The sequence below is a fragment of the Callionymus lyra genome, chromosome 6, assembly GCF_982586985.1.
Source record: "Callionymus lyra chromosome 6, fCalLyr1.hap1.1, whole genome shotgun sequence".
Lineage (NCBI taxonomy): Eukaryota > Metazoa > Chordata > Actinopteri > Syngnathiformes > Callionymidae > Callionymus > Callionymus lyra.
This window is the reverse complement of record NC_141823.1, coordinates 30,593,526-30,616,387: the sequence shown is the minus strand read 5'-3', so window position 1 is coordinate 30,616,387 and position 22,862 is coordinate 30,593,526. Positions and strand designations below refer to the sequence as shown.

General features: G+C 37.0%; 1 protein-coding gene across 2 annotated transcripts in view; it reads right to left on the bottom strand.

Moving 5' to 3' along the window:
• The window catches only part of jmjd1cb (jumonji domain containing 1Cb), a 74,117-nt gene that overhangs the window by 15,006 nt on the left and 36,249 nt on the right, over positions 1–22,862 (bottom strand). Inside the window, exons 1-9 of one of the 2 annotated variants that reach the window (XM_087792723.1) lie at positions 13,513–13,791; positions 9,036–9,149; positions 4,201–4,306; positions 3,904–4,028; positions 3,365–3,508; positions 2,903–2,944; positions 2,282–2,546; positions 989–1,531; positions 102–441 (exon numbers count right to left, since the gene is read on the bottom strand). In XM_087792723.1, coding sequence (XP_087648849.1) covers positions 102–441; positions 989–1,531; positions 2,282–2,546; positions 2,903–2,944; positions 3,365–3,508; positions 3,904–4,028; positions 4,201–4,207 — 1,466 coding nt within the window. In that variant the 5' untranslated portion in view covers positions 4,208–4,306; positions 9,036–9,149; positions 13,513–13,791. Of the gene's footprint in view, positions 1–101; positions 442–988; positions 1,532–2,281; positions 2,547–2,902; positions 2,945–3,364; positions 3,509–3,903; positions 4,029–4,200; positions 4,307–9,035; positions 9,150–13,512; positions 13,792–22,862 lie in introns of those variants that run through there. The other variant, XM_087792722.1, reaches the window with a different exon arrangement.

The following is a 22,862-nucleotide window of genomic DNA, read 5'->3' as shown; positions in this document are numbered from 1 at the left end:
TAATGGGAACAGAAAGACAGTGAATGATCAAATGTTTAACATCAAGTAAAACATCTTCGTCATCTTCATCATCATGCATAAGATACATCTTTCATTCTCACCTAATAACTTCTGATGGAGCAAATTCTATCTTGCTGCTCCTGGCTGGTGTAGTGGTTCCTCCTACGACGCCAGGCTGCTGATGCACAGCGGGCTCGACGTCGGCTCTGCGACCTCCTTCTGAGGGTGAAGGTGAAGGAACCACAGGAGGCGAGGACACGGGGGAAGGGTTAAGTGGGAGGTAAGGCGAGAGAGCAATGGTTTCTGCGTTCTGTGAAGCCAGCAGCGCAGACACTGCCTCGGAACTCTCCCGGTGCACCGTGGCCTGAGCGTCATCGGTGATGTCGATAACACTGCTACTGTGAAGGTTGGATAGTGACGGCGTCTGGGAGCGGGGAGGGGCTGAAACAGAGAACACGTATTGTTAGGATGCGGAATAAAGGCTTTTAGGAGGTTAGACTTTCAGTGTATGGAGTGAAGAGGGAAAGAACATAATTCCACATTTGCTTTGAATTCATGGTTAAAAAACTGAATGTTTATTTTACTTTCAAGTTTTCCTTGGCCCAATTATTTTTACAGAAAACATTTTGCCATATGGTTCTCAATTCAGAATATATCAGATGGGTTCAGTGCCATTGTACATGTATTTTCTTGCACTTATTCCATAGTTATTAAGTTAATCTATGATCAGTCATTTCAACAAGTGCACACCATTCTGTTGTAATTAAAAGGGTTAGCAACAAATATTGATTCTCCATTATGCTTATTGTTTGGTTAAAATTCACAGCATTTATAATTTGAAAAACAAAAATGAGAATATAATGGAATATTTTTTAGGTTATGCTGTTTTTATCTATTCCTATTTTTCAAGCAGTAGGTTTTCAAAATAATAACACAATCCAAAAGCCATCTTTGATTTGTCTTCTTTATCAGAGTGACAAGCATTTACCTTTCACAGTGTTCTTGTTTGGCTCCGTCAGAGTTTCAGAAATCAGAGGCAACTGTTGCCGTGGAGATTGAGTTATCTGAGTTACTGCCACCAATTCCTCCTCCTCCTTTGATATTATTTTGCATGTGTCCTTAACAACGGCCTTCTTGCCGTCCTCCGTCACTTGTTGCTCAGGCCATGGGGACAGACGACCAATGAGAGGAGGCGAGTCATTGATTTTTGTGGATGGCGTTAATGGCTTTTCATCGTCCTCCATTTTAGAAATAACACTTGTTTTCACATTGTTGCTCCGTGTTTTAAGCTCGTTCTCAGAGCTTGGTTCAGAAGAGGACGAGGAGGAAGAAGAGGAAGAAGAGGAGGATGATGAAGAGGAGGAAGAGGAGGATGATGAGTGTGCAGTCCTCTTGAGAGGATTTTCAGAGTCGCTGCTCTCTGACAGATCAGACGTCATGTCAGTTTTCAGTCTCTTAAGCACGGCCTTCTTCTCATCCTCCTCACATTTCCGACGTTTGCTGACCGCTGGCTTAGCTTTTGATTTGGGGTCTGCAAGATGAGAAGCACATCTTTGATTTTCAGAATAAGAAGAAACAGATATGATTCTTTATTAACTTTCATTCAAATTAGATTTATTCCTTCATCTCAGACTGAATCCAACAAAGAGAGGTTATTTTATATTCTGCTGCATCTTCAACAAAGTCAATTTTATGTCAGTACTTCAGGGATATTGCTTGATTTTCTTTCATCATCAAAAAATAGCAATACAAGATGCCTTGTATGATAAATCAAGAAAAATTGATCGTCCGTAGAAAAAGAACAAGCAAACATTGCATAGTGGAAAACAGTGCCATCCACAAAAAGATCTAATTAATCTGATATCAGCACCAAGATATCACCTCAAATCTATGCTGCATTAGAACATCTTATTTGATATAAAACCATAGAAGATCATGGTAGTTATTGCAGGGTACACAGCCACAGAACATTAGAACACACCCAAACATGCATGCAAAGTTTTGAGTCATCAATAACCGCTCTCCTAGAGATGTAGCAGCAACCTTGTAGCTGTCAGGCTGCAGCACAAGTCACTTGATCTCAATGTTTTATTGTTTCCAATGAGGTCCATGTACCCTTGAGGTCAGGAGAATCTCTTTCCGTCCCCGACACCCTTTAAAGCCACTGAATGTCAAGCGTGACCTGTTTTGTCATCATGCTTGTAGGGAGTGGTTTAATTGTGCAACACATTGGCACATTTATATTGTGAAGAAATGTTGAGCAGAATATTGTTCTTCTCACCTCTTCCTATGTTTTCCTCCCTCCTGGACTCTTTCTCTTCCTCTGGTACACTGCTATCTGAGCCTTTTCTTCTGGATGAGCGAGATGTGCGCTGCTCCCGCGTTTCCCGTCCACCGTTACTGGGCGAATGGTTTGAGGACTGCTGGCTTTGCTGGGACTGGTTTTGCTGCTGGGACGCCAGTGTTCCTTGGGAACCCTTTGGATTAGGGCCTGAGGATGTCATGACGGGGCGGGGGCTGTTGGCTTGGGCTCGTGTATAATGACTCTGAAAATATATGATCAAGTAATTGAGCGGGTTCATAAAATGAGGTATATTAGGTCATAAATTCAGATACAGGTCCAGAATGGATTTCTCTGCCATAAGAGTATTAATACCCTGCATAAATAGAAATGCTTGTCATCACCTTACGTAAAAATTGATGAAGAATTATTGTAGAGAAATTACAGACAATTTCTGTGCTCAACATATTAAATCAGAAATTAAGATTAAAAGGTACTGTATTCTGAGCCCTAAAACTTATCAATTATAAGATTTTCCTTTTGCTTATTTGGAAAATACATGTTGTTGTAGTACAAGCTGTTAACTACCAGACATGTAAAAAACATTACACTCTTACGTACCTGATTGTTGCCAGTGGCCCCGCTGGGTCTCCCTCCTGTGATCTTCAATGCGTGAAAAAAAATAAAATTGATTTTAAGAAAAAGGGGGACAAGTACTTCTTCTGTTTGTTAAAAATTCCTGACTTGGTCATAATTCCATATATCATCAAGCACTTCAAGTTAATGTCACACAGAGAGTGAACGTGATTATAAAGCTAAGATCACATATAACTGAGGACTTCCATTGGTAAAACTGTATTTTAGTCAGTGGTTCCCAAAGTGGATAATGACATTAAATTAAATGTATTAAATGTAAATGTAAAAACAGGAAATAAAGATCTATTTTAAAAACACATGTATTTATGCTATGGTGGGTGTGTGTGAGCGAGAAATTTTAAGATATGGGACAGACCTGCAATCAACCTCACTTATTGACACTTACTACAATATGCATTTATTACATATATATTTGCATAGACTCACATGGGCAGAGTTGTTGTTCTGGCTGGACCGAGATCTTCTTCTGGACGTGATACCAATGTTTTCTCCTTTTAGCAAAGAGTGAACCACATCATCCAGAAAGGTCATCTGGATCATGGATGGATCTACATTCTGAGGCTCGAGCACCTTGGAACACAGGAATGTACATGTCATTGATGTACACAACCCAGGTGTAACCCAACTAAACATTATAATATTTGTGCTTATAGCGACTTGTTGTTTTGTTTGTCCACATTTTTTAAATCTTAATTACCTAACTTTGGACAGTATAGCAATTTCAAACTTGAGACAAGTTTTATTTACTTATTTTTGAGCTACTTTTGACCTAAAAACATTTTCTGCAATCACATTTTTCTTCACCTGTAATTCCCATCAAGAAATAAACCATTTTGAATTGCTAATATTATTGTCCAATAATTAAGCATATTATTGATGAAAAGTAAATACTTGCCGCCCAGGATGCCAATAGTGTGAGTATATGATGCTGAAAATGATGAAAGGAAAACGACGAGTTGCTTTACCTGGTCATTCATAACGACCATGTTTCGACTGAAGAGGTCGTGATGTGTAATGATGCCAGTAAACCACTGGGTGGCCGAATCTTGTCTGTACACTCGAACACGGTATCCATTCAAAGAATATGGACCTGGAAGAACCGGGGGAAAGTACATTATTAACACCCAGTCCCAACAGCCTTGTCTCTTAAACAAGATTTTTAAATATAACAGCTCCCTAACAACAATTTAAGAATAGCAACTGACATGTTTAAAATTCAAAATTCTCTGGCTTTAGTTTTCAAAGGGAAAAGAACATCTTACCTTGCATAAAAATTTCCTGAACCTTCTGGTCTTTTAGCCAGCCTCTGACTTCTTCATGGAGCTGAGGATTGTCTCTCAACACTGGACTCTGACTGTCCACCTCATCCTGAAAGAACAAAACATATACAATGTTGTATTCATCAAAATTTGAATGTGCAGGCATAGATTAATGAAAGAAAAGGACGGAGAAAACCAAGGAATAGTTTTGTATATCCCTTGTAAAATTATTTATTACAAAATAAATTGAATCTATTCATGAGAATAATAACATTGTTTTAACATATGTTCAGTAATTGTAGACTAATTAGTTGTTGTTAATTGACATGAATGATCAATTATTATTTTAGTACTGTAGTGACAACTTCCATGTCGATCTTTTTTAATTGATGATTTTAGAACACAAGTTAATAAAAGGTAAATTAATAATCTAAAAGTAAGTCGGGTCGTTTCCTAACCAGACTTAAGAGAAAGCACTGAAAACCAGCTGCCGTTTGATTTCACTGCACTGAAGCAGATCTGCAGGCAGATGGAGGAGGCAGTCGCAGTGTAGGTTGTTGAATTTTTCAATTTGCCTTTCTTTCACTGTGTCCCTCTCCTTGGCTCTAAATTGTAGCGGCACACTTAAAATAGCTCAAAATGGTACACACTGTTCTGTGGGAAAACAGGATCTTTTTAAGAGCCATCATCACCATTTATTGTATTTAAATGAATGTCAATTAACATAATCTTCTAATGCAACTGCCAGGATCAATTAATGTACATATCAGCCATTTAAAAACGGCGTGATTGGGTGTTTGTGCTGAAGCACAAAAGTTATGTCACTTGCAGTCAAAAAAAGTAAAAAAAAGAGTTTGAGTAGTTGTGTTTTACACCGTTTCTAAGCTATTTAACTCCAACAGAAGTTATTCTACTCATTACTCAAATAAACATACAATAAATTTCCCTTGTAATTTACAACCACTGTAATGGCATTTTCACAGTTGAGTCATGAATTATATTTGGAGCTTGGTTTAAAGAAATGTTGCATTTATAATCTTTTTATATGTATGGTCGCTCTGCCCTTAAACGTTAGCTCTCTTTGTCTGTACATCAAAACTGGATAGTTTTATTTCCATTTTAATATCAGGATGCTCACAGGGCAATTGTAAGATGACAATGACTTGTTATTCCAAACAAGACCAGTCAAGACATTTACTTAAGCAAGCATCAACATCCCAAAGGAACTTTCCAAGGTATTAGTAAAGTTTTATCAATCCATCTATCCTTCAATTTATCAATCTCTTTTGTACAGTTTTAAAAGCATATATCAGCCTTAATGCCCTTTGAGTTGCACATTCTGAAGGAATCTTGCCAATTAGTTGTGATGGACGTTTCTATTACCGTTGAATAATAAAAATATTGACATTATCTGAGAACACTTCTCCCACTCTGGCAGCATCACCCAAACTACACCAGTAATTGGGGTCATAAATATCACATAAAGGAAACACAAAAACAAAAAAATGTCTACTCCACTTCCTCTCTTGGTGAGAGTGTTTCCTGCTGATTCAGCCTCATAATCCCCGCATCAACTCACTAAAGCTGGAAATCCGTAAATCTGAAAATCTGTATTTCAAAAATTATGAGCTTCAAGATGTGTAGGCGTATGTATCTGCAGTCGACATATTTGCTTTTCCCAGGGAAGCACATTTTGAAACCAGAGATGCTGTGTGAAGCCGGGCTGATACCTAATAATGCAACATGAAACCATAACCTTAAAATATATTAAATGTCAATTTTGAAAACAAACACACTTATACCTGGATGTGGGACTCAAACCTTCAATATACAAACAGTAGAGCAAACAAACAATTTAATTTATAACATCAGATAAATATAAAAGGGATAAAATACAAGATATTCAACTGGGCATGCCATTACATAAAATGAGTTGTAATAAAAAAAAATTGTCAGCCCTTGTGCTCAGAAACAACTGGCTTAGATGATGTCAAGATCAACATTTATAAAACATTTGGTCATTGATATAAATCACAAAGACCGGTACATACATTAGAACTAACATATTATATATTTATTTAACTTCTCCCTGAACAAATACATTTTATAATGATTTATTATACTGACACACTATGTTATGCTAAAAGCATTTTAATTGATTTCCCTTTTCTAACGTAGTAAAGTAGGGTAAGGGCGGGTCTTGAAAAAGTTGTTTGACTAGAAACTTAAGTTTGACTGTAAAACCAGAATGGTAGGAAACCGTTTGGTACAATACAGGTTGAATTATCTGCTAATCCACTCAGACAAGAATCCTGAGTCAGCAGTAACAATTTATACTCTACACACCACTGTCACACATGCTTGATTCCTCCACACGCTCACATACAGTTGCTTGAGCAGTCGGGTGAGCCCACTAAACAGTGACTTCATTGTATAGTTTATGCCAAACAGATTGACGCCCCCTCCCCCACTTCTTCCTCCCACCAGTCTTCCTGTCCAACTGGAAAAACAGTAGAGGGGAGTGGTCTCACTTTTACTGCATCAAGTGTGTGACAGAGAGGGGGACAGTTTTTACTACGTCTCTCAGTTCAAAGGTCTGCAATTGAATGGGTGGCTTTGTTTGAGCAAGGGTTATCTGTCAACAGGAGAATCTATGTGGATGTGAGAATTGCTTCCAGTGCCGCCCAAATGAGGAGGCAGAAAAACTTATAAAACATTTTACACTGAGGTTAGGACAGCTATGAAGTTTTCGGGTCGTAAATCAATGCAAAACTCACCAAGTAAAACATTAAATACAATGAAAATTAAAATATAGACCACAGATGTGAACAACTTGAATATATAGGCCATTGTCAAACTATGATTTGTCATGGTAAATATTACTAAAAGCTTTCCAAAACCAGAAAGAGGGTAAGCGTTTATACTTGATGCATACCACAGAATGACAACACAATCTTGTTGATCTGGTTTCAAATCATGGTGACGCATCATAAACTATTACACATCCGACATGTTTTATCTCATACCTAATGTGATTATCTGTGCCAGGTCCTCATCACACCACAAGAAGTAAAGAAGGTCGGCTCTCACAACTCTTATCAGTGTTTACATGAATGTGCATGTGGCCTGCTTTAATAGGAAACAAAACGGATCAGTGTGGTGCATGCTGCCCTGCCTCGAGTGTCGAGACAGTGAGGTCATGTTGTGTGAAACACTTCTTTCAAATGCAGTTTAATTAGGATTGGGGCGTAAGGGAGCTTTTAAAATAGTAAAGGGACTCTCATAGAGCTTTTTATTTATGTTCTTTTAACCAAATAAATTACTTTATACATGGAAATTTTAGCTCTCATCACTTTTATTGTGAATGCAATTTATATAAACCTTCAAATCCCTAAATTGATTTTTTTTAAGCATGAAACCAAACAGAAAAAGTTAAACAGAGCTTTTCCAAAGTACATAGATCTTAAACAATGTACATCAGAAAATAACATTCTAGGCTTTGAACAACGCATTTCAGGATGCATTTCAGTGATTCTAGTTTTCATTTGTCAGACCAAACTGAGCTTGCTCTTCTCTCACATAATGGGTTGTATGTTTCATAAAATCTATGTCAAGCCAGATGAGTAAACACACTGACATCAGTAATTGAATCATACTTGAAAATGTACACTTGATAATACAGAAGAGCTGTGGGTTAAAGGTTTGTGGTGAATATCAGTGAAAACAGAGAAACAAGTAGCGTGCCAACAACACGCACCTGTGTAATATTCATTAAAAAATAGTTTAAAGGAAGCTGAATCAAAAAAAAGGAAATTAAAAGGGAAGCATTTTGGTACCAATGATGCTGACAGTGCAGGAACCACACTTCTCTGTGTCTCACTGCAATCTGGAACACAGTGTTCCAGAGTACGCGGCAGAAGAAGACACACGTGCAAAAAGCAGACAACACACACCTTGAGGTGAGTCAGTGGAGATTGTACTAACTGAGTGTCCTCCCACCTACAAAACTATAATTCCTGTTTTATGATATGGTGTTGGTTTCATTAAAAACAATGTTGGATCTTACAAACCAAGACAACCACACCTACATTTTAACAACACCCTGAATGTGTACTCTATGATACAGTGAATATAACAACAATAACAACAACAATTAAGATTATAAAAATCTATCAGATTGAAAATCACCAACTGAGAAAGCATTTAGCAGCATCTGTTATATTTTAGTAAAAGTATTCTTGTAGTACAGACATGTTCTGAGACACCTGCTAAAAAGTCAAATCTCATATTTTCAGATTAGCTTAATCAAAACAACATCCTAAATATTTGTGTTTGTAATGTTATAATCCTGGTAACACTCTAGATACCCATTTAAACCATCACAATAACATTTGTGTATTATCACGACGATTCTGCATTACCCATGGATTCCATTAACGTTAAACCTAACATATTTGGAAGTATGTTTTACATTATTTTATATCTGTTTGTCAAATATTTCATATATTGAAGGTTTGCTTGGGCACAGTGTTCCTTTTCAACAGCCTTTCTTTCTGAAGAGGACAGTTAATGTATTTCAGCCTAGATTTTTGTTCTGATATAGTATATAAATATTAGGAAAATATGTATGATTTTAACACTTACATCAAGCTGTATATGTTATAAAACCTAAATATGGCACACTTTCTATCCAGTCCTGGTCTAACCATCAACTTGATTCTTTTGGCCAAAAATACCATCTGACAGATCAGAAATACCATTGAAATGTACATTATGAAATTCTCATGTAAGGCAGTATTCCGGCAGTGAATGGAGCAAACTGCGAATGTGACTCTTACCTGGTATGGGTGATAGGCTGCGTGGTCAGACAGGAAGTCCAGCTGTCTGTCTAACAAGAACTCGACCGCCGATGCAGACGACAACAGGCTCTTCCCCACCAATGGTTTAAATGCCTGCACACACAGAATATGAGGATTCAACAAGAGGTCAAAACATAAAGAGTAATCAGAGAGAAGTTCACTTAAAGCAACTAAAATCAAAAGCAGCTGTAAATAATGAAATACAATAGCATCCACCAGGAGAATATAGAAGGCAATTTAGAAGAAAGGAGGGAGGGAACGTGAAAGTGGAGACATGATGAAGGCAGGGAGATGGGAGAGGAAAAAGGGAGGGAAGGAGAGCGCCAGTGTGATGAATAAATTAATCAATAGAGGAAGTCTGACAGTTCAAAGGCAATGTGCTTCTCTTTCATGTGGAATGCACACGACACACTCTGCAACACACTCTCACATGTCAATCAGAACCAAGCCTCAGCTGTTTAGAAAATCGCAGATTTTCCTTCTGTGCATTGTGGAGAAAAGACTTGTGTCACACTGAAACTGACGAAACATGAGTGCTGTCTGTACACACGGTTAAACATGTGAAACAGTTTCACTGGAGTCGACCATAACGCAATCTACGAGGTGGGACACATGTCTGCTGCGAACCCCAATGGAGACATGAGTAAAGTGTGTGTTTAACCAGAACATGATATTGTGTATGTCTGCAACTCTATTTCAGTCTGTCTACACAATCTTAGAAAGGTTTCTGTTTGACAGTAGCCGATGCACATGCCTGTACAGTTTTGTCAAAGCTTGTGTTCAAAAACAAGTCAGGAATGCAGTCCAGTCGACCAATGTGGTCTCACAGAGAAGCCAGATTTGCTTCCTGCTATTGGAGACTGTTGCTGTGTTCAGATCCAGACTAAAGTAGTTTGTAGTGGGTTTTATAGCTAAAGAGAATATATTATAACCCTTATATGTGGCGATAACCAAGACTTGTGATAATGAGTAAATATATCTGTACCAATACCTTCAATGGTGCTGGTGTTTCTGGTGTTTAAACTCATTAGGTTTGTAAGAACAGCGGTACATATCAAATTCATCATGTAAAGGTCAAGGACATTGATAGTGGCCTCAACATACATCTTAGCCTGATGTAATTGGGTCACATCTGCCAGTGTGCCAGAGAAATGAAGCAGGGGTGTGGGGGGAGAAAATGTGCCTATACACAACATATCCAAGAAAGCCCAACATTGCGAACAGAAACTAAAACTTGACAACTCCAAAAATTAATATAGTGTCACATCTATGCATTTATAAACAAGATACAAACAAGAGCACAAAAGAGAGGAAGCAAACATATAGTATGGTGTCTCTACTAGGTCACCGATAAGGGAAGGGGTTTGATACATGAATGTGAACATACAGGTTGACATTCTAGTCAAACATTGTTTATTCACGTACAAACTCACACGTATGAGTCACAGGAAAATCACAACTATTTGCATGTGAGGAAGACACTTTCACAACATGGTTTTGTAAACAGACCTTCATATTATCCCAGTATATATTGAAAATTTAAAAAATGAACTGAAACGCTGGTTTGAAAAATATCAGTTGTGTGCGTCCCAAACTGTGTGGTTGATAGTTGGATCATTTCACCATAAATTCTTATGCATAGTTTCCACATCTTGTCACAGACCTTTCAATGAAGTAAGCTATTGTGTTAGGTAGTTGAGAAGAGCTTACATTAGTGGATATGACTAGATTAAGTTCTGGTCCAGTCCATCATTTGAGGAGGTAATGAGTATCTCAACTCTAAGTCATTATTACTCATCGCTGTTCAAAGGCCATTAGTCATGCTCCAACGCGTATGAGCCATCTATTCTGAGGTTAGGTAAATTGCTACCTTACCCTCGTGGAACTGAACTCCCACTTCTGGCGGAAAATAATGCTAGTGTCTGACTCTACTTCCTGGAATTTATTTTTTATTGCTACTTGTTCCCTTTTCTCTTCATAGATGATTGTTAAATAACATGGTGGATTGTTGTTTTGATATTTTCATTCAGCATGATATTTATAGCCTGCCAAGCTGCTCCTAGAATTTAATATGGCCTTCTTGGCCTATAACATCGGTCTTGTGTTTCCTCAGCAAGGTCGATGTTACAGTAGGTTCCATCTTGTCTTTGAATGTCTATGAAGAGCCAGATATTACCATATATTATTCCTGACAATATATATCACCACATATTCTAGATTATAGTCTCTTTCTTTTTGACGATTAATGATTTGATCAAATGTGTGGAAATAATCCAACTACCAGATAAATACAGTAGCTTTAACAATGTTTAGAGAATAACTTGGAGCCACAAATGAAACTTCTACTAATACAACTTACTTAAAAAAAACAAATACTGTAACCTTCAAAACAAAAGCAAAACCTCCGAGAAATGTCAAGAGAAAACTCATCCACATAATTGAAATTTAATTCATGATTTTTAGAGTGTACAATTTTACTTTAACAGATAATGCATAGCGGGATAAAAAAGAAAAGAAAGATATAAATCAAAGCTATAATATTATCATATATACTGTATTATGGGCCCATGAGAACACTCATAGGCCCAAAATACATGACCTTCATTTCGTGGACTGAAAAAACATGGCTCATCATCCAAAGCAACATTTGACACTAGCCCATTATTCCCACATAAGCCACCAAATCTACAACAAACATGACAAAAGGAAATAGTTTATATGACTCTGCACTATTGGTGATCTCATTTGAAGAACACAACCCAGTGTTGTTTCCTGTATAAAGTCCAGAAGAAAGGAAACCTTTCTGGATGCTATACTACAGATATCAAATGTTTCACTTAAATGGGTCAGAACAAAATACAGATGAGGTTGGAGTCTTTTTTTTTTAACTTTATGAGTTTCAGCAAGAAATTCACTGGAGCAATTATAATATAAATAATGCAATCATTAAACGATGTTGAGAAAGGTACATAAATGTTACAATACATACCACATATACCATTACTTCTACCAGGAATAACCATGCCCGTTAATAGCAATTTTCGGCTCAAGGTGTTGACAAATATATTCAAATACTTGACACATCTCCCACCTTCTCTTCTCCCACTCATTTCCAAACACATTGCAAAATCTGGCATGAAAGGGTGTTTGAGTAGATATATATTAAGTGAGGCCTCAACTGATGAGGACAAAGAATTGCTCGTAGATTCCTTATGATTCATTATTTATTTAAAGCAATACCACTTTAACATCAATTTGTTATAGTTTCCTACCTAAATCTTGAGACCGTATTTTGCGAAACATCAAATAATCTAGCCTGTGAGTCAGAGATTACAGACGGTTTCATCACTAGAATAATTATTGGACACATGATCGGGCGGGTGTGTACATGCCAGAAGCAGTCAATGCCTTACAAATGGCTCACTTCATGTTCACAATTAAAGCAAAATAAAATAATAGGAAGTCTCAGGCTTGAAAACACGCCACTAACTTGATGTAATATGTGTAATTCAGCCCCCTAAAATTCAGACTGTGATCTCAGCAAAAGTTTTATAAAGTCGTGTCAATTGACCAAAAATTTGATTTTTAAAATGTATAATGTTTAATTATTGGGGAAGCTTCAGTAAAGGAAAATCAATAAGGATTATTAAACCATTACTGTTTGTTTGTTCTTAATCTAAATTAACTGAGTCCTGATGGAGCACAATGTTATATTGCTTTGATCATCGATATCTTCCAGATGCTGATTTGCAACAGGTCCTCCACTAAAGGCTTCACTATCTTTCTTAACACATGGTATGTTCATTAGCCGTCAATTTATTTTAGTAAAAAAAGAAAACAAATAGCTTCGAAATTTACTCCCAGTAAAGAATTGTTTTTTTTATTGTTTTATTATTACAGCCTCATTGGTTGCACAGTGAAAGTACATTCCTGGGTCTTTACAGGGTCACTGGACACTGGAAAACCACCGCAAATATGAAGTGATGATGTGTCATCTTTGAATGATAAAAAGGTTTATACTACAAGGTTTGGAATGAAATATCTCTGGTCTAAAAAAAAGATGAGGTTATTGAAATTCCATTCTGTCTTCAAATCCTAGTCAAGAGAAACAAATGATCTGTACTGAGAGAAAAGTAAGCAAAAGGACATGAACTGGGTTAATGGAAACTACCGATTTATGACTCTTCCGAACATTGGGTAAATAACCATAACATACAGGAAACTATACTCCATGTGTAATGCTGAGAGAGTATTTCACTTCCTCCTTTTTAAGTCACGATACATAATTGAAAAGAACCACTAGTTTGAAAAGAGTGGACTCTTCATTCTATCTGCTGACTTATTGATGGTAGAACTACATTGCAGATCACGAAAACATGCTAAAGTGAGGGCACACACATACATTACTGTCAAGAGCTCAACTGGAACAAATCTGAGAAGAAAACTAGGGTACTACCTCTCTCTGTTGAGTCCAACGTCAAGAAGCCATGGCTTTGAAGAAACAAACCTTGAGGAGACATGACTAGCCCTCACACTGATCCCAGGAAGAACAGAGAAAAATAAAGGAATGGATGACGTCGCTTTTAGAGATGGAGGGCGAGGGGAAAATCAAGAGTGTGGTTTCTTCTTGTGAAAGGAAAAGACAGATGGCCAGAAAGGAGAAAACGCAGAGCAGAGGACGAGCTACACAGCCGACATTTTAACTGCTGCTGACTGCTGCTGACGCAAGGAGGAAGGGAGGGGGAGGAGGCAGGGCTGGCCAACACACTCATCAATGTGGGCTCGCTTCCTCACCACACTCTCAGTTACTCCGTTTCACTTTCCCATCCTCCTCTGAGCTCTAATGTATCAATCGTCTCGTCCACTTCCTGCTGTATGTAGTAGTCTTGCGGTCACTTCATCATAGACACACAAATAGACGTGAACATTGTTCTCAGCTTTCCAATTAGTACTAAAAACTTCTTCGCTGTCTGCCTAGAAACAAATCAATTTTTATTTTTATCTTAGTTTAAATTAGATATCACATCACTAGATGTCAACATTGAAATGCAGCATGAGCTTTTTTGGCCATTGTGAAGAGAACAAGGGTCGCAACCACGAACCTGATACCCGGCCAATACATGATAGTCCAAAATGTTAAGGTAGAGTATAATGGTTTGGTGTCTTATCATTAAAAGTCAAATCAATGTTTTATCAATAAAAAAACACCTTAATAGTTAAACAAAATAAGATTGTTTGGGGCCAACAGCTCGCCAAGGCAAAATAAACATGTGAAAATTGATAATAAGTAAAATGGTAAATTGCTCTTACTTAGATAGCACTTTTTTGCATGTTGAGCACATAGAGCACTTTACACCAAGTCACTTAATCACAGATTTACGCACACCTATGGGAGGAAGCTGCGACACAGGAACAATCAGCAACAAAACATATTCCAATAAGCGAGTGTGAGCTGAGGTATGGTTGGAAAAAGATCGTAACAATTTAACTTAATATTTGCTTAAAGAACATGAAATTAAATTAGTATTATAGTAGTTACTATTTTAATATATGGAGGCAACACCAAGTCATGATTCCAGGTTCCAGTTTGGGCATTATTATTATTATTATTATTATTATTATTATTTTGGGTATCGTAGCTCAGATGGTAGAGTGGTTGGCTTCTGGCCTGAGAAGTTGTGGGTCCAATTCCAGCTCCAGATAAGATTGTGGCAATGTGTCCCTGAGCAAGACACTTAACCCTGATTGCCCCTTATGGATGAGCTGGTGCGCTGCGTTGCAGCCTACTCCCATCAGTGTGTGTGTGTGAATGGGTGAATGTGTAACTTAGCGTAAAGCGCTTTGGCTGCTGAATAAGCTTAAGGATCACTATATAAGTAGGAGCCATATATCAATATGCGTTTCTTCAAAAGTGTCTCAATAAACTAAAATGGACGAAAAATAGATCAAGCTTTCATTAATGTACGTAATTAAAATAGAGCTATTGACTATCCAACATTCTTATCTTGACCCAAATGAATGTAGCACAAAAAACAAAATACTGTGAAGGATAAAAAAAATATGCCTTAAAATGTAAAATAACCTTTACCACCATCATTGCAAAAAAAACAAAACAATTAAAAAACAAGTAAAATCAAGTAGATGTAAAAATACAACACTTAAAACATGATTTTTTTCAAGTATATTTTGGTGGGAAATTGTCATTTTTAACTTTGATAGAAAGTGAAAGTGCTTCAGATATCTTGATCCTTATGTTGTGGCCCGGTGGTCACCTTGACCAAGAGATAACACAGGGTTAAAAGAACTTTGGGTTACAGGTTCACTGTTCAAAGATAATTTAATTTGCAGTTTTGAAAGAAATAGATATCAGTATTCATCATAATATTCTCTTGGTATCATACATTTTAACTTGTGGAATGATGCATCAACTAGCGTTCCAAAAACAACATTTCCATCCACCCCAAAATTATGCTGTCAGATTGTGCTCGACTCATGCTGAAGATTTGCTTGCCTGCTGCCAAACAGATGTTTTGGCAAGAAACTTTAAATGCTTCAGAAAGTTTGGTATATTAGACATGACAGAGTTTTACTTTTACTTCTAATGCACCACTCGTAATTTCTCGTTTGACTCTATGTAGGTCAATTTTAAACAGGATTATTCCAGCAGACTTTGCACAACACAAAATTCGTCACACTGCCTGGACAAATAAAAGTCTGAATACTATTCTTAGCCTCCATCTCATTTCGAAGGTTATCAATTGGGTAAAGGTTTGGTCAATTTATGTGTTGGAATTATGAGTCAAACAACAATAGATGAGGTGAAGAAGACTACACACAATTTATAGTAATAATTGTAAAATATGGTTTCCGCGGGTCAAATTTCTATATAATTTGGACTCTGACGTGTTTTTTTGTTTTCATGTTTGTTTCTTCCTTCGGCTTAAACAGTATCCATGTAGTGGCATATTATATTCATCATAAAGTAGGTGGTTTGTTTGACATTCTTAAGACGACACCCAAGAATCAGCTGACAGATTCCACCTAACCTTCATTTATATGGGTAGAGCCACAGACTGACACACCAGCCTGCAGGCACGCACACATATACAAACTCACTGACCAAAGAGAAAGTGATATACTAAAGTAAACTTCAGATATGACAGTAAATGGTGTCAAATTCCAGACAATACTTTCCTCATCTGCTCCATCGAGGGACAATAACGTAAGTCTACTACTATTTGACAGGCCTGAACTGTCCTAGAAAGTCTTTCTCAGCAACCATCAAGGTAAACTATAATTACACACACAAACCCACAGGAGGCATGAGATTACACTCTCCTCACTCCATCTGCTCTGGGGTGAGGAAGTGGCAGAGGCAGGGAGACTGGTGGGAGGGAGGGCGTTTTTATTGACCTAATTTCTAGTAAAACTACAACTCCCACGGTGACGTGGATTTCTCCGTGCAGCAGGTGATTACTCAAGGAATCAACAGAACTCCATTTGGGATGAGAATGGAGGAGACAACCTTGTGTGTTCACAACAGAACAAGGGAGACATTTTTTTTAAATACGACTTCACGTGATGAAACACACATGCGCTAATACACATATTCCTTTGTTCTCTTGTCATCAGACAGTACAGTGCCCACATGACAGGATGCCTGCTAATATCTATTTGTGTGTCTGCTCTATTTCATTTTATAAAGTGGACTGCTGTTGCTTGGCAACACAGCAGGACAGATACAGTGAGCAGTACAAAGAGAACTCAAAGATAATATACTCACTTGAGCCATACTCTCTTAAATATACACATATCTCTATGTTTACTCTCTGGGTGTCCATTCTTTATATGCATGAATGTGAATGCCTCTCAAGATTAAAACAAAGATTTTCACTTTGGGCTTTGATAAAAAAAAACTTTTAAATCAAGTACAAATTAAAATTGGCCTCTTTTATGGTTCACTTCCACAATAAAACATTTGAGCACAACATAGCAAACCTATAAAGCAAGAGTGTATCCAGGTCACATTCACGTGGTCATTTCTCTTTAAATAAGGAAGTTAAATGAACTTTAAGACTTCCTGAATGCAAAGAAGAAAGGCCATTAAAAACATGTTTAGACCTGATTGTGATGTCATTATTTGTCCTACCTGGTCTGTACTGAAGACCGGCAGGTTCAGTAATTAAAGGGCAACCAATGTAAAAACCCAAAGCTCCTGACTCACTCACATGTTTCAAATGTTGAAGTTTTCCTCTCCAAGATGCAGTAAGTCCTTCATCATGATGACGTTTAGAAGTCTAGGCAAACGTTATGAAAGCAAAGCCCATTATGACGTAATAAACTCATGCAGCCAGCTGTAATTATGGCCCACTTTGTTTATACAACAAGCCCCTTAGAGGTGAATACTGCTGGGATTAATGATGCACAGTGACAAACCTTGATGGTTGACCAATCACAGCCCATGGGTGTGGTTGGGGTAACAAGGACAAACAGTCTCTACACAAGTGTTTCAGAGGGCAGGGCTTAAGGGCATTTTACAATGTAAATATTTTAATTAAAAGATAGTTTTGTTCAGACACACACAGATGAGTACAATAGAGATGAATATTTATAAATACACTTAAATCAACTTCCTTTAAGACAGATTAGTATGTACATGATATTTAATGAACTGATTCTCAAAAGACAGCTTATGAAATGGAAAATGAAACGTCTGATTCACAATTGCCACTCTTCTTGTCCAAATTCTTGTGCTACACAGCATGGCCTCTTTTTCATCTCTTGCTTTTCACACACTCTCTCCCCCTGGGTGTCATCTGGCCAACTGCATTTATTCAGTGCCTCAGACTGGATCCTGCAGAGGGTCTGAAATTGTTTTACACTACATTTTCAACACTGTGGGAAATGATGAGCTGATGTAATACCTGGATCTGAGATGCAACTATAGCATGTAAAGATAAGAGTGAAAACAGCAGGTGCACAGAGAACAAAAGATGTATGTGTAGCCTTTAGGCATTTCCAGGCACTTTAAATGAATCCATCTTTGTTCTCAACACAAACATAATCAATTACTCAAAAACATCTGGGTCTTAATGAACATTATTACATGTATTAGGAGTAGCACAGTAGAATATCACTTGGTGTGCTGCGGCATTAAAGCCAGAAGGTCGCAGTTTTAAAGGTTTTACATTTCTTTGTATGCATGTTCTCTCAGACCCTTGTGGATTTCTTTGAGGCAGTCTGGTTCTCTCCCACAGTTCAAAAATATTGAGGTTACTAATGAAGATGCCTAAGTTTTTGTTGCATGTCCGTGTCCCAATTTAACCTTGTTATGCCGAAACCAAACAAAAGGAAAAAGTGTAAGATAGTGAATAGATGAGTAAATAATTAAGTTTTTCTATATTTTGATTTTGTTATTGTGCACTTTCTCATTTAAATATAATGTGTTCTTAGTTCAAGAGAGAAGAAGTTACCAAGTATATTTAGGGCCATAAATTACACAATTACACAAAGATGAAAAAATATATATGCATTTTATTTGAACACACACTTGGATGTGTATCACTATAGAGAATGTTTATGTGCAGTGACCAGGCAGGCTAATCTCATGCTGCGGTTGGGGGAGGAGTCCAGGACAGGCCACCAAACTGTAGAGCAGCTCTGCTGCCAAGTGACCCAAATCCTAAACAACCACCCTGTTGTTGGCCCAATATTTACATGTTGCCTCTCAATACAATTCTCATGATGGATCCAGGCTATTGCACAAAATCCAATCATGTGTGCAGGACCTCCTGCTGTTCCCTACAAGAAGTAGCACAGCTGTGACAGCTGAGCCTTTGATAACAGGAATTGTACTTGAACTCAGAACAATGCAGGGCTAGGATGTTACTACACTGTACATCTTTTAATGCATTATTGGCTATAACTGATGGATATGTCAACATATTAGTCAACTACACCCCAGAAAATATTTCTGTTGCAGACACAAAGCACATAATGTAAATATAATTTCCTTTTTTCAAACACAAACCAACAGTTCTTATACATTATTTTCAAAGATCACAATCACATAACTTCTCCTAATTTATGTTTAAAGAAAAAATTAAGTAGAAATAAGGAGACAATACATTTTCCACTGTCAATGAATGATGAGCTTTTACTTGTTTTGACAAAAACTGTAACAGGGAAGATGCAGGAGAAGCTTCAATCCATTTTTATGTAGAGAGTGACATGTGAAGATATTCTGAATGTGGTATTGTGGGAAAATACAACTATAAAGCAACTAGAGACTTTATATTTCGACCTATACAATTGTATCACTTTACTCCTTTTAACAGCATCTTTTTAAGTAGGATGAAGGTCATGCTCTTCTACAAATTCAAAGGTTCTAGGAAAAACCCTTCTTTCACAAAAGAAGAAACTTGGTAAAAAAAAGAAAAACAATTTGACTTCAGGACAAAAAAAGTGTATGGCACGAAGCAGCTTAGTGAATTGCTTTATCATTTTCAATCTGTGTACACAGAATGTAGGTTACAAAGAACAGACAAATGAACTGTTGATGAAATCACATTTACTGAAACTAACAAATATTTTTGTGTTTATTTAACAGTGAGATGTTTTTCAAGTTCACAGCAAGTAATGGAACCATACCAAGAAAGACAATTTCTGCTTTTAATTGTGCAGATCTATAATAATAGATAATAGACACTCATTAACAGTTTAGTTTAACAACGCACATATTTTATCTTCATCAACCCAAATTCTGTTTGGCATCACAGAAATCTGTTTCCATTATCAAGAAATAATGCATTTTTGTTTAAACATGTTTTGACAAGTCAGAGCATTCCATGTGAATTACATACATATATTTTGAGTTTAAACTAAATCCAAATACAAAAAATAGTTAAGTTCTAATTTCCAAATAACCTTTACTTACTTATTTACTTACTTACTTGTTTAAAGATCATGAAATCTAATTAATGAGGACAACTCCATCTCTCTCTACTTGCTTTAATGGTAAACATTGCGACAAACAAAAAAACATTCCAATGAATTTTGGCTGCGTTTTTGCCATGTTGGAGCCAGCAATGCGGCTCGAGAGAGAATGTGTTTGACATATTGATTGCCAGACTTATTCGACATGACAGTCACATTTTTATCCTGACCTTTAATCCCTTTTGACCTCTCCATTAAAAAAGGTGCAACTGCCCTTTTTGGTTGATGGTTTTATCAAAGTTTAAAATAAACCAATCATCAGGGGCTATTTAGCTCAAAGGTGTTATGAGTTTGGTTAAGAGTCCAACCCCTGAGAACTTCTCTTTGTTATAATTAGATCATAAAAAGCACCAATAACCATTAATGACATCCCTTATTAAAATGTGAAGCTTGATCCTGACTTGGAGACTTGCCATCTAATCTTATTTAGAAGGTGACTTGGATTAAAAAGAGCTAGCTTTACCAAGAAGTTTTAAATCAAACATTAGACTGAATTTATTCAAGTCTTCGAACACTATTTTAGCTTAAAAAATAAAAGAAAACATAGCAGGGCAAGAAAAAAACAGACTTGTAATAATGGCATGTACTACAATAGTTTTCATTAGAGTGAATGTTGTCATCTTTCACAGCAACTCATCAAAACTGGGATCCATCAGAACCAAAGGAACTTTTAACATGCAACATAACAAAATAGATGAGACAATAATACAATACAAAAAACTTCTCCGGTTACAGTGGTTTTCTATTAGTTCAACTAAATGACAGTGTAACTGCGAGGCTAAATTAAAGCCAAATGTCTTTGTGTGTATGTGTGTTTGTGTGCAGGAGTGCACAGTGTAAGTGAGTGGGGGCTGGGAGCTGTCTTGGAATGACTTATGGAACTGGAATAGGCAGGGTGGGGTCACTGAGAACTTTACAACACAGCAGGCTCAAAACTAAACACACAGCCTAAGGCAAGTCTTGTCTCGTGTGACTGTGGTTAAAGAGCAGAGCAGCTCATCACTTTTGACACTGTAACGTTTGACATATATCCCTGTGTTCAGTCTTTACACCTAAACAGTTTGACTTTCTTATATTCTATCACCAATAGCGGGGACATGCATGTACAGACACACACTCATCATTGTCTATTTAACAGACGACTCTAGTCGAATAAAAGGTCAATTTATTTGTTACTGCGTGTGCGTGTGTGTGAGCGTGCCAGCAGTCCGAGCTCTTTCCATTAACTAGACAAAGACATGGTTATCCTACAGGATAGATAAATGACACCGCAATCTAAGGTCACCTGACACTGTCATTACTTAGACACACAAAACAAGTGTGTGCATGTACACACCATGAACAAGTCGCTAACAGTGCATTATCTCTGATTAGATCAACACAGCAGCAATAGCTTGTGTCAGTGCAAGTCTAAATTGTTTATAAGCTTTAAACACAAGGTTTTACAGTTGCACAGGGGGCTAAAATACAATAAATTCTACAATTCTTCCCCCGCCATCCACGTTATACTGCACCTGAGAGATATTGGCGACAAAGTCTAGAGTTCTGTTCAAAAACGTGTATTTCAGTGGTTATAACAGTTACAACAACCTTTTCATTGGCATAGACAATTACTTTCTAAGAAACTTTTCATTTTATTATAGGTTTTTAAGTCATTTCTGTAGTGGCTAATTATCACCAACTAACAAGACTATTTGTTCTTTGTTATAAAGCTTTAAATGCTTAAAAAAACAGCCAAAGAATTGCCATCTCTAACTGTCAAGTAGAAAGACCAAAATTAAATTATGTTCCTCCTTCTAGAAAATGGTCCTGTTCTGGACGTTTCCAGTTTTCTCAAGAGATCAGCTGACCAACCTACATTAACAAAATTATTGGGTAGACATTTTGCACAGAATTCTGTTAATGCTAACAGAAATCAATGAGGCCTTTTGTCCATTCAGCTGAAAGCAGGTCATCTGAGGCCTGTACAAGGTTTTTAGAAAATATGGCAGGGAGCAAGTACTTTTTAAAACAACCAAAGGGTGTCTTTACAATGTCCAACAAATGACTTCACAGATAATATAGATTATTTCAATATAATACCGATTTACAATTGTTATAGCAATGCAAGTTTTAGTTTTCCCCAAAGTATGTTGCATGTCAAATATTGTGGTGGTCAGACCTGTCCAACAACATTACTTCTCACAACAATGCAAAAATGTATTCCATTACATCATGTCGTATTGTTTTGTATTCACTACCTGTGTGTTATAGCACTTTTATTAACACAACAATTACTAAAGAAAACAGGCAGTATGAAATAAACTTTAAGACAATGATAAAACATCTGAAAGATATAGATACTAAAATAAGCAAGAAGACAAAAATTGACTTTGGAAAACCAAAAGGGGGACAGTTAACAGGAACAATTCAGTTTGATGGAAGATGTATTGAGCTGTCCTAATGCACTTGTCCATGCAAGGCCAAAGCATACAAACATGCAATTGCAAATAGTCGTCTCAAACACTTTGCTGAAGCAAATCAGCAATCTATGGTTCTGCCCCCCACACAAACTTCTAAAAAGCAATTCAATAATAATACATTGATTTTAGCCCCAGGCTTTTACCATTTAAGTTGGAGAACTGGGGTGGTGCTCCTTTATTAATGGTAGAAACTAATAATAACTACTAATTTAGCACCTCTTCATTTCAGTTGATCGAATACAAGGGTCTTTCCAACAACGGTTTTGCCATGACTTTTTGACATATATAAGGTTTATATTTTAATTGAGGACCCACAACATACAAGATCTTTGAATAACAGAACTGGAAG